The sequence below is a fragment of the Podarcis melisellensis genome (genome assembly GCF_964234715.1).
Source record: "Podarcis melisellensis genome assembly, chromosome: 5".
Taxonomy (NCBI): Eukaryota; Metazoa; Chordata; class Lepidosauria; order Squamata; family Lacertidae; genus Podarcis; species Podarcis melisellensis.
This window is the reverse complement of record NC_138537.1, coordinates 61,469,146-61,482,508: the sequence shown is the minus strand read 5'-3', so window position 1 is coordinate 61,482,508 and position 13,363 is coordinate 61,469,146. Positions and strand designations below refer to the sequence as shown.

Below are 13,363 nucleotides of genomic sequence, written 5' to 3'. Positions count from 1 at the left end.
CAACGTCTGGCAACTTCCTGTTTTCCAAAAGCAGGATTATTTATGACCCTATGAAAGTGCCCATCTCTTTTTGCATTTTGCTACCTTGGGAGCAAAGATGACATTCAACGTGAGTAATATTCAGAGTTGATCCATCTAAAACTATTGAGTCAACTCTCCGTACCAACATTGGTTTCAATGGATCTGACTAATGTTGGAAATCACCCAAAGGGTCTATTAATATAAGTAATAAAGAACTTAAAATCTAGAGCAAAAATAAAAAAGAGCCTGAAATCTTGAGGGACAACCACACTTAAAACCTTTCACTAACTTCTGGTTTCTGTTACTTAACTTGACAGATCTGTGCATATATGGTATTGATTCAGAAATAGCAAGGCTGTTCACCATGAGCAGAAATTCACAAGTTTTTCTTAAGAACTAGCTGACAGAGCTGCCCAGCTTGTAGCAAAAGTAGTGAAATGCCCTACAGAATTGGAGGTGGGCTCACGGGAGTTGGGATATGCTGGAATTCCAAAAAGAAAGAAGCCCAGGTCTAACAATTTATTAAAGAAGGGTACAAACTTACAGCAAAGGTCCAGCAGCTCCCTCCTTGCCTCTGCTCACAGCACTCCGTGGGGACAGACTCCACAACAAGAAGATGGCTTTTTCACACCCAAGTAAAGATACACACACTCTTTATAGGCCCAGGCAGGCTATGTCACATGGGAACACAGTTGGCTGGTATTAACCATTACCTCCCCCTCTAGTTATGCCTGGGGCCTCTGGATAAAATCAAAGCTTGTGAAACACACATGAGCTCAGTGTTACAGCTGCTACCGATTAGGTAGGAGTCATCTTGACCATCAATATGTTGCAAGCAGAGCTTCCATACCAGCTTGCATTTTCGGGTCAACACAAGTAGAAGAAAGAACAAAGCTTCTGAATAGTGACAAGGTCATGTTTGCCCATGTCCAAGTTTAAGAATCCTTTCTCTCACATCGTGGGACTTATCCACACTTAACCTTTTTGCCCCACTCTTTCTGGGCACAGTTCTGCACTTTAAAACTCAGTGTCCAAGCGCTCTTTCTTTTTTGCCCCAGAGCTTTCCCCGCAAAGCCCCACAACAAATGGCAGCTCGGGTTTTTCATTTGTTCTGAACTCGTCAAATACCCATTTCACAGAAGGAAAAACCGGCAATGCTCAGAGCCCCACAAAATAGACAAACCGCCTACACCCTCACATCCCAATATAACACAGACCAAAAATCTGGCAAGGCTTCCCCAGAAACAGACAGCACCCCCAATCAATCAGCCAAACCAGCAAACAAAGACCAGATCTTGTTTTTCTTCAAGGGAGGGAATTTGGTGGTGGGTACCAAAGATGGTGTCAGGGGACTGTGGTGCCAATGGATGCCACCTTGGGGACCCCAGAAATGAAATAAAGCAGATGGTTCTTGTGTTACTTATGGAAGTTGTCTATTTCCTCAAATAAAATAGGACATGAACCTGTGGCTCACAAAGCTGAGCTTTAGAAACATTTCTAATCTCCGACAGTCGGAGCATGACAATAGTCACAGCAATGGATGACATAGAAGTGGGGGGGAAATCATAGCCAGTGTAGCATGTGACTTGCCAGGTCCTAACATTGGTTTTGTCATTAATCAATATCATAAACACAGAACAAGAATGGCGTGAACACAATGGTGATAAAGAATGAATAGTGAGTTAACAATCAGGAAACCTTAGCCGAGGTTCCGGGGTGTCAGATGCCGCCATGATACAGATGCATAAGAAAACAAGTATACATTCATTAAAGCAAGATCCTGCTAAAGCAGGCATAGGCAAACCCAGCCCTCCAGATGTTTTGGGACTACAACTCCCATCATTCCTTGAGAACAGGACCAATGAACAGGGATGATGGGAGCTGTAGTCCCAAAACATCTGGAGGGCCGAGTTTGCCTATGCCTGTACTAAAGTGTAAGCATAATGAGGCAACTAGCATGTATTCAGACTGAGCCTTACTGCTCTGAACCAGTTCTGAAGTACAGGCACCCTCCCTATTAACACGCATCCCACACGTGTGTGACCATATTTATGGGGGTTGGCGCAAAATAAAGACTAGATTTCCCTTCCCTTGCTCAGGCCTCCTGCCCAAGTGAGGGAAGGTGGCCTTTGATCAAACAGCAGTGTGGGGCAGGAGGTGCCTTCTCCCCACCTCTGCTGCCCGTCTGCACCCCCATCTTGGCACCAGCTCTGCTGGGTGCCTTCCTTGGCCCCCTCCCTCCCACCGCTGCATACACTGCCTCCCCTCTGGCAGGCAGGCAGACTTGAGACAAGCTGGGCAGTGGCCCTGAGTGATTTCCAAGATGATTCTTCCCCCACTTCCTCTCTGCCCCGTGTGCCCTCCCTATTACAATGGGGTGCCCCCCACCTTACAAGATCTCATTATGCATGTGGGGGCCTGGAACGTAACCCCCACATAAGTGGGGGAACGGACGCCTGTACAGATTTGGGCTTTCCTCTAATCTTGAAGCACAGTTTGGCAAGAGTATCTGGTCTTCAGAAGAATGTTAAGATCCTTTGCTTAGGTGGGTTCTTAGAATTACCAAGGCACAGTGTGAAGTTTCAATAGTAAGCAAACAACCCATAAAGTCAAAGTAAAGGTAAAGGTAAAGGTACCCCTGCCCGTACGGGCCAGTCTTGCCAGACTCTGGGGTTGTGCGCCCATCTCACTCAAGAGGCCAGGGGCCAGCGCTGTCCGAAGACACTTCCGGGTCACGTGGCCAGCGTGACGAAGCTGCTCTGGCGAGCCAGAGCTGCACACGGAAACGCCGTTTACCTTCCCGCTAGAAAGCGGTCCCTATTTATCTACTTGCACCTGAGGGTGCTTTCGAACTGCTAGGTTGGCAGGCGCTGGGACCGAGTAGCGGGAGCGCACCCCGCCGCGAGGATTCGAACCGCCGACCTTTCGATCGGCAAGCCCTAGGCGCTGAGGCTTTAACCCACAGCGCCACCCGCGTCCCTAAAGTCAAAGTAAAAGGCTGCAAAAGTATGTCCAGCTACTCACCACAACATATTAAGAGTCTTCCAAGTCTCTGTGCAATTTTCTTCTCAGGGATTCATATAGAAAGCTCCCATCCTTTCTTCTGGGAAAGGAAGCACAGCCCTGTTCTTTCTTTGCCACAGATCACACACGACAGGTCACAAGTGAGTTCATTTTGCGTTCAGCTTCTGAGTTTCATTTCTAACTACACTAATATCTCAGAGAGGGAAACGCTAAACCAAACATCATATGAAACCATGATGCCAGAATTCAATAAGCAAGACTCTTGAGGGACACTAGAGAAGAGGAACATAGGCCTTAGACCAAGTGAGACCTTTTCTCCATTTCCCCCAGCATTGTCTGTGACCCTCCAGATATGGCTAGACTACAACCCACATAATCCCTGACTCTTGGCCATGCTTCCCACCTCAGTCTACGTGGACTGGTAGCAACTCCTCAGGGCCTGACACAGTATTCCATCCCATCCCTGTTTAGAGATGGCAGAGCCCTGCTTTGAAAAGTCCTGTCTCCCTGAGATATGATCTCTGTGTACTTCTTACGAGCTCTCAGGAGGTGTCTGTTCCCTGCCTGAAAAAGAATGCTAGACTGCATGGATCTCGATGCGACCCAGCAAGGCAATTTTCACGTTCTTGTGCCATAATAGTTACCGCATCCCACTGCCTATAGTAGACCAAATATAAATAATTTTGAATATTGGACAAAATGGGTTTGCACTTATGCATGGGATAAAGAACAGTTGGCCAATGGGGTTGGCCAATGTTGTGCTTACTTAATGGTCCTTTAAATCTGAAAATGTTTGCTTGAAACAGCAGCTAATTAGAGAAAATAAAAGCCACGAATGGTACCTTGCATTACAGCACAGGATGGCAGCGCAGTATTTCACATTGTGCCTGTCAAAATGCTTCTTCCATAAAGTTACAGTTTAAGGTTCACATGGTTGGCACACTGTCTCACACTGGAAGCAAATTGTTTAAAAAATGAGTTGTTAAGTAATATGCCCACAACTAAAAGACAATCAGTACCATAGAATGCTACATGAATACCTTCATGCAGCAAAGTATATATGCAGTATATAGGATTCCACCCATGTTGCCTGGTAAAGAACTTGGAATCCCGCTGGTCAGGTGTTTGGTGGACCAATGAATGAGTTCAGACTCCACCCCTGATCCTGGTGTTCAGTGGCATTCCAGTTTTGTTTAAACAGGTTATGGTATGCTGCCCCAGATTCTGCACTGGGTTAGATATGTTTCCTCATTCAGCTAGGGAAGATTACTGAGACAAGGGAGCATATGAAACACATAAACTATGCTTATAAGCAGAAAAAAAACAAAAGAGTGAAACTAACTTTTTATATAAATATTTGTATTAAAAAAAAGAGAGAGTCAAAAGCGCAAAAATGAATGTGGGTCACATCTGATGTTACAAAACATTTTTTAATTTATTTAATATCATGTTCTCCTACTCTGCAATTATATTGTATATTTTCTTTAAAAAAAAATAATGCAAACAGATTATTGCATAACATGGTTTCCAAATTAGCCCAGAAGTATTTGCTAACTTTATATTCAGACACAATACGGAAGTTGTATCATCAATACTGAATGTTAATCTTCAGGAGAGGTCTGTAACAGAAGATCGTCTGTGGAAAGCAGCACCCATTGAATTATGTAGTTTCTTGTTTTGTTGGACAGAACAACACTGGCAATAGAAACACAAGCTGGAGAACCTCAATGATTTTGTTCCTGAAAAGTGACTATTTCGCCTGGACCTCGGTGTGTGTGTGTGTGTGTGGACTATTTTGCATAATTCTAGAGACCTTCTATGACTTAGCTATTACAGAGTATTATAAATATCACTGAGATACAGAAATGTGGCATTTAATATAATATCTACGCTTATATAGTTGCACTGATGTCGTGGGATGACAGTAACATATACATGGAAAAAGGAAATGATGAAAAAGAAATTATATTATGCACACGTTGCAAAATACTGTATTTTAGATCTGAGACAATTCAAGCATATACAGCATATACATTATAAAGCTCAGGGTATTTTTTTTCTCCTTTTTGCATCATCTAAAAGAAGCAATCATAAAAAGGCTGAATACTGTTCAAAACTCAACACCCACCTAGTGCATTCTGCTTTGTTTACCTTCGAAAGATACACACAACAGCAGCAGCAACGACAACAACAACAACAACAACACACACAGAATGGATACATTATCTGCTGTAATTTACAATATATATTTTAACTTTATAAAAATACAGAAAGGAAAAAAAGGAAATTCCTTGCACTCAGATACTGAGCATTAACCCTTTGAGTACTAATTCCCACCTGCAAACACTGCAGAACACATTCATCTTGACACACATTTTTATATAACATTCCAACAATTATAATAATCATCTGTTATGTACACTGTAAGGAAATATATTTTTACATATCATAGATGGGAGGGTTCATAACATGCTGATAAGAACACATAATGAGTTGAACTCTGCAAAGATCTTGACAAAATAATCCCCTATAAAGTAATGCACATCCCCAGGGAACTGCCTAAATTAATGTAATGGATTCTTGGAACATGTGTGATATGTCTATAAATTTTCTTTTGGCGGCCATATAACATTGTGCTTGTTGCATTTGTTTTTTATTTGTGGAAATATGACGCTCTCTCTCTCTTTTTTTTTGCTGAAGACTCCTTCTGCCCTGCCCTCTGTGGCTGTATAGTGCCATTCACTTTAGGTCATCAATTTATAACTAGACTCTATTGAAATTTTTTAAATTTTAAAAAAACTGGGTAATTATAATTCTATTTTTTGTTGTCAGTTGGAACCTTGTGTCCAGATGTTCATGGATATCTATTTTGTTTTTGGGTTTTTTTAAAAAAAACCAATCCTTTGCCTAAAGCTTCCTGAATAGAGAATGCTACTGACCCTAAAATATCCTGCAGCTGAGCAGAATAACTCAATGAAAAGTCATGCAATTGAAGGTCAAATTTGCATGGAAGGATACAGACAACCCCGAATTTGCTTTGGCAGAGGACGGAAGGGCATGGGAAGGAAAGGATTTCACCCCAAATGTGGAAGTGATAAATAAATATCTTTAAAATTATATTTCTTTATAGTGCAATCCTATGCACGCTTACTTGGAAGTAAGGCCCACTGTATTCAGTGAGGCTCACTCCCTAGAAAGGGGCTTTTTAAAAAGGAAGGAAAGAAAGAAAGAAAGAAAGAAAGAAAGAAAGAAAGAAAGAAAAGAAAAGAAATGCAGTCTTAAAAATTTATAGATTCCCCTTTATTTGAGTACTCTGGACTACATTGTTATTAGTATTGCATGTACAAGTCTTTCCTTGAACACAGCTCCAAGTCAGATGAAGGGAAGGATCCAGTAAAAACTCAGTACTTTGATGTCCCATTGGTTTCAGTGGGGTAGATTTAATAAGCACATCGAGTGTTTCCCCCTTTTCCATTAAAAGCAATGGTTCTCCAAAATGCTGAACTTGGGCTGGATGGTGCCCTAAGTAATTCGTTAAGTGCATGACTGTAGTCCTCAAAGAGTTAATGATAAACTGTACTTGGTGGTGCTGTTTATAAAAAAGACAATTGTAGAACAGCTTGCAGGTTGGTTCCAGAAGGCATAATTACAAAGAAGTGAGACTCATGGAGACAGCTGCTATTACACTGCACAGTGCCACATACAATGAATAGTGCATGCTCTGTAGAGACATTAGAGTGGACCCTTATCAAAGCTATCATATAACCTTATACAAAGGATTGTGCCACTTAAAACTAGTGCAGTGGTGGGTTTCTCTCCCCTCCCGTTTTTCATGGATTCAAAATGCTCTAGAGTAATACCAACATGAATAGCCACGGCCTTTTACAATAAGGTTTTTGGTTCCCCGGCTCCTGCATTTCACACATGATAACACTAGAAAACAGCAAATGGTATTATCCAGACCTGTGTGTCATGCAAAAAAATAAAAATAAAAAAGAGGAACAAAAAGAAGTAACAACCAACACAGCACCATAGATGTCAACAAGGGACGTTACCTAGTATTCCTCTCCAGCAGAAGAGAGACGTAACAGCGACTGTACACTACATGATTTTACAGGCCGTATGCTACAGGTGGTCTTCATAGGTCTAAGGAGCTGTATTAAACCTGGTTAGAAATCCCTCCTCCTCTTTCACTATCATAACTTCCAAAATCATTCTCTCCCCTCTCCATAAGAATGACGAAGGAAAGGCTGATATGCATTTCAAAGTGGCTGATGCTAATGCAGAATTGTTAAAAATATATAATAAAATAAAAGGAAAGGAAAACATTACTGTGAGTGGTAACAAAGGATATTGCCTTGTTTTCTACTCCCTAGGTTTATTTTCCAACACCCCCCCAGCCGCCACAACTATGCCCCATAATTCTTTTAAAAATAATTTCAAAACCACCGCTACTTTTTAAAAGCCTCTTCTTATTAAGAAAACAATAGGTTTAGAAACCTGTACAATTTACTGATGCGCTACGCAAACATGTAGAATCTTACTCAGGTTAGAAGGAAAACAAAGGTTAACGGTGCAATCCTATGCATGTCTACTCAGAAGTGAGCCTCATTGAGTCCAATGGCGCTCGTTTCCCAGGTGTGTATAGGATTGCAGCCTAAGATGGTCTGAGCTGCAAAAGGAAAAGGACTGGGCTGCCCAACTACACAGTAGTTTCATTCTTCCAGGGCCCCGTTTTGATATTTCCTGTACTGTCTGAACTGTAGATCATGGCTTCGTGCAGGTTCCCCTTTAGAATCCCATTGTGGCTGGTTGTGCTAAATGGTAAAGACTGAGTCCGCGGGTGCATCTCGAAATGAGCTGCATGGTGCGCTGTCTCGCTCTCTGGCACCGTGGCACAACTGTAGATCACAGTACTTGCATCGCTGCTTTCCGGCTGACTGATGGTGGGATATGGGTCGCTTTTCGCACAACACGCCCGCCTGTGGCCCGTCTGGCCGTCATGCGCGCTGTGCGGACTGTCTGTGTGTGAGCTGTGGATGCTGCCGTCAACGCTGGAAGGAATGTGGTAAGCGTACTCTCTTTCCCCCGCAGACCGATGCCGGCTGAAGTAGCGTGGTTTAGTTCTGCTTTTCAAGCATCTGTGGATGTGCATGTTGGGCCTGAAAGTTCCCTCGCTGTGTACATGAATGTGAGCGTCGTCTTCCAGCAGCTGATCACAGTGCATTTTCGCGCAGCACGGCGTGACGGGTGAAAGGCAGTTGACGTGGTTTTGAACAGCTTGTAGATTTGTAAGTTTGCAGTGGCTAGCAGCTGGGTGATTAAAAACAGCAGATTTAGCAGGGCAAGGTGATTCTTGGAGACACGGGACATGGACCTGGCTTTCCCCGTTGACGTTAACCTTTGGCCGGACATTAACTTGCACTGAATATGTGTTTCTCCGAGATGGGCAACAGGACCACCAGCAATGCCAGACATCATCTCGCTTTGCACAGTGATGGATAAGGATGAAGAGCCCCAAGGTAACACAAAATGCTCCATACAGGCAGCTGAATATCATATCCAAGAAATGTCCTTGGGAAACAGCGAGTGCACCAAAGGTCCAAGTGGCAGTAAACAGGAACAAAGTGAAAGCCGCAGCTCGGAGCTGAGCCTTAAATGAGTGCTCGTTTTCCAACAAGGAAGATGACATCATTGAGCATGTCGCCTGGGAGACAGATCCAGAATCGGTGATGTGGCTGTGGCCAACCTCGGGACTTGCCAGCCTCTGCTGATCTTCCGTCCTTTCTTTCAACTCGTATTTGCGCTCCGGGTGACGCCTCAGTTGCACGTACGTGCAGAGGAAGTAAACGCAAGTCACCAGGACAATGAAGGCAACTGGTCCATAAAACGCACCGAGACTTGGCTCCCATGCCATCCAACAACTGCAAAAGTGAGGGGGGTGAGGGGAAGAATAGATTTAAACAAAAAGAAATCAGATTAGTAGTTTTGAACACATTAGTAGTATTGAATGCGTTCTTCTGATTGCTCCATTATTGCAAGCATTCATGCTTGATTCCCTTCCCCACATCTGTTCTTGGGGTTCTCCTGTCCGGCCCCCTAACAAAGCAGATTGGGTGGGTGGAGGAAGCTCCACTGAGACCAAGGCAGTGTACATGGTTTCCCCCTTCCTCATTCAATCCCCACAACAACCCTGAGAAGCAGTGATTCACCATGAAGTTCATGGCTGAGTGGGGGATTTGAACCCTGGCAGTGAGGGAACTGCCAGAAGGCCCTCGGAGCTGGACCGCAGTGTCCATGCTGAACGATGAGGGTGGAGACGCTCCTTCAGGTACACAAGGCCTCTCCTCTAGCATTACTGAGGATGCTGGTGTAACCCTCTGTTATCATGCAGCACAGCTAGTTGGGCTGACCAAATATCTTTGGCTGGACTTGGAAAGAACACACCTTTGAATCTATGCTGTGCTCTTAGGCACACAAAACTATCCAGGTATTTTCAAATGCTTATCAAGAGTTTCATCCAATAAAAACAACACAGGAATCCACGTGTGCATCCCTTAAAAAAGAAAAAAAGAAATCAAGATCTATGCAATTTATGCCAAGGAATATTGGAGCAATCCCCAGTGGTAGGATGCTGCTATTTTCAAGAGGAGACACTTCAAAAATCAGTTCCATAAAGAGCACGCTAATGTCGGGGCATCTACGTTTTCTGTAGTAACGTTATGAAAAATGAATAAGGCACACAACCCACTGTGCTGTTACTTAATCTGTAGTGCACACACACACACTCTCTCCTAAGCAATTTTATCACCCCACCTGCTTCATGGTTTTCTGCTCACATTGTGCTATCTGGTATTGATTGCCTGTGATTAAAGTGATTAAACTAAAGTAGTACAGCCTCTGCAACAGTGCCAAAGGGAAAGTCTCTCGCAAATTTATGAACATAAATAATGAGATCTTTTAATACCCTGTTGATTATAAGTGATTGTCTAATCACATGTGCTGAAATAAATAAGTTTTAATATGATAGAATTTGCAGAGTAGCAGCCCTCCCCAACGCCCTGGTTAGAGGAGTCTGCCGGAGCTCTTCACTCATCTAATGTCTTGTTTCTAAAAAAAGGAATTTACTAAAAGCATTTTCATAAAGTCAGAGTGCGGTTTGCTTTCATTTCCTTACATGTTAAAAATGTGTATAATGATTATATGGCAGGGCGTTACAAGAGCACTCTACACCAATGCTTTAGCCCTCCAGCTGTTTTGTACAAAAACATCTGGAGGGCACCAGGTTGGCGAAGGCTGCTTGATCGTGAACTGAAATACATGACCTTCACAGCATCATTAGCACTGAACAAAATGCTGATGAGAAGCCAGTGGTCCACTGATTGGGGACATGCACCCTGATGCAACTGAGCCTTGTACATGTTTGGAGCTCTGAATCATGTATATTTTTAGCAAATGAACTTTTAATTGGCATTCTCCTTACTCTCCTTCTCTCAAGAAGCCCAGGAGAAGCCATCTGCTGTTTGAAGGGTCGTTGAGCCCGTGTGCAAACCATTCTATAAAAGAAGAAAATTGATACTTGGGGGCTAAGAAAACAACGAGGGGTGTAAAGTTTAAAAAGCAATTTAGCATACATCAGGCCACACAGCCTGGAGCTTGTGCTCTTTGTATGCGATTTCCAGATTCAGAAAAGCGCCATTGTGATGCACTGTCTAGAGTGTTGAGTTGAGCTGAAGGAAATCCAGTTTCAGATCATTCCTTGGCTGTGAATCTCGCAGGGTGGGCCTCGCAGCCTCCCTTGGTTGTTGATAAAGCTACAAGGCTACTCTCAGATACTTGAAGAGCAGCAGACAAAAGTAACATGTCAATATTTCCCCACTCTTTTAAAGAAAAAACCTCAATCAAAGGAGGTGGCAAACCAGCCTTTAATCCAGTCAGCTCAGGCGGCACTTAATTAATATTAAGCTATCTATCACAGTTCATTAGAAATACAAATATATTGTGTATAAGCGGGGACTCCTCTAAAAAGGATACTGCTCAGTGCTCCAGCCAGCTTGGAGCAGGAACCTTACAATGCTGTTCAGACACCATGGGGAAAGAGGGCAGTTTCAGGCCCATAGCTATACTAGTGGGAGATTGTTTTGGACAAGGTAAAATGTTCATTTATGTTCTACAGTATTACATAAATCTCCAAGGTGTGCAAGGTGGCAAACATGGGAGATTTGTGACTAATAAGGATTTGAACGCAACTCTTCCAAGCCCTAGGCTGACTTTTAAACCACTACACTTGCTCTCTTCCCTTTCCTTCCCCCTGAAACATCCTTGAACAACAGTGGCATGTGTGTATGTTTGTTTTAACCTTATATCACAAACCTCCCTCCCTCTAACCTAATAATAATAATAATAATAATAATAATAATAATAATAATTTATTTGTACCCCGCCGATCTGGCTGGGTTTCCCCAGCCACTCTGGGCGGCTTCCAACAAAGATGAAAGATACACTAAAATGTCACATATTAAAAACTTCCCTGAACAGGGCTGCCTTCAGATGTCTTCTGAATGTCAGGTAGATGTTTATCGCTTTGACATCTGATGGGAGGGCGTTCCAGAGGGCGGGCGCCACTACCGAGAAGGCCCTCTGCCTGGTTCCCTGTAACTTGGCCTCTCGCAGTGAGGGAACCGCCAGAAGGCCCTCGGAGCTGGACCTCAGTGTCCGGGCAGAACTATGGGGGAGGAGACGCTCCTTCAGATATACTGGACCGAGGCCGTTTAGGGCTTTAAAGGTCAGCACCAACACTTTGAATTGTGCTCGGAAACATACTGGGAGCCAATGTAGGTCTTTCAAGACCGGTGTTATATGGTCTAGGCGGCCGCTCCCAGTCACCAGTCTAGCTGCCGCATTCTGGATTAGTTGTAGTTTCTGGGTCACCTTCAAAGGTAGCCCCACATAGAGCGCATTGCAGTAGTCCAAGCGGGAGATAACCAGAGCATGTACCACTCTGGCGAGTTAGTCTGCAGGCAGATAGGCAGCCTACGTATCAGATGGAGCTGGTAAACAGCTGCCCTGGATACAGATTTGACCTGTGCCTCCATGGACAGCTGTGAGTCCAAAATGACTCCCAGGCTGCGCACCTGGTCCTTCAGGGGCACAGTTACCCCATTCAGGACCAGGGAATCCTCCACACCTGCCCGCCTCCTGTCCCCAAAAAACAGTACTTCTGTCTTGTCAGGATTCAACCTCAATCTGTTAGCCGCCATCCATCCTCCAACCGCTTCCAGACACTCACACAGGACCTTCACCGCCTTCACTGGTTCTGATTTAAAAGAGAGGTAGAGCTGGGTATCATCCGCATACTGATGAACACCCAGCCCAAACCTCCTGATGATCTCTCCCAGTGGCTGCATGTAAATGTTGAAAAGCATGGGGGAGAGGACAGAACTCTGAGGCACCCCACAAGTAAGAGCCCAGGGGTCTGAACACTCATCCCCCACCACCACTCTCTGAACACGGCCCAGGAGGAAGGAGCGGAACCACTGTATGACAGTGGCCCCAGCTCCCAGCCCCTCAAGACAGTCCTTAACCTTAACCTTCTCCTCCAGAATATTCTCTATAAACTGTACAGGGCTGGAGCAGGCCACTTCCACCCACTCCATTGTCTTTCTCTCCCCCCCCCATATTGTCTTTGTTTCCCTCTCAGGTGAAGGTCTAATGCAGGCAAAGGCAAACTCGGCCCTCCAGATGTTTTGGGACTACAACCCCCATCATCCCTAGCTAACAGGACCAGTGGTCAGGGATGATGGGGATTGTAGTCTCAAAACATCTGGAGGGCCGAGTTTGCCTATGCCTGGCCTAACTACACAATACATTAACTGCAGGCCTTGCAGCCGCATCAGGGAACTGGAGATGTTTACTTGTAGGTGCCAATGAGTGCATTTCTCTTACTGCCAAGGGCAGTGTGAGAGGTGGCAATTTACCCCAGGAATGTCACTGGGGAAAGATTAAAACCTACCTCCTTGCAACTATATACCCTCACATTGCCTGCCCCTGAGGTTAGTATTTTTTAAAAATGTAATGTGTAGTTAGGGCCTGACCCCTAAAGATCTAGTGGCTCAGATGTTCTCTCTATAGTTTCTTGAGAAGTCCCCCTCCCCCGCCCCATGTATAGAGGCTCCACAGCAATCACTATTCTGGGACTCCACATGTACTTGCCAGGCTGTTTCCCCTCAGCCAGCCACCCCAGATTTTCTTTTACATCACAATTGAATATACTTCTGCACATCTAGGCAGTCCCCTAAGTATATTTTTGGGTGGCCCC

The 13,363-nt window shown here is 44.3% G+C and overlaps 1 protein-coding gene across 2 annotated transcripts in view; it reads right to left on the bottom strand.

The window, feature by feature from the left end:
* Positions 1-4,994: 4,994 nt before the first annotated feature.
* The window catches only part of ADGRA1 (adhesion G protein-coupled receptor A1), a 302,973-nt gene continuing 294,604 nt past the window's right edge, over positions 4,995-13,363 (bottom strand). For both annotated transcript variants that reach the window (XM_081912622.1, XM_081912623.1), the window contains one exon: positions 4,995-8,969. In XM_081912622.1, coding sequence (XP_081768748.1) covers positions 7,748-8,969 — 1,222 coding nt within the window. In that variant the 3' untranslated portion in view covers positions 4,995-7,747. The remainder of the gene's footprint in view (positions 8,970-13,363) is intronic.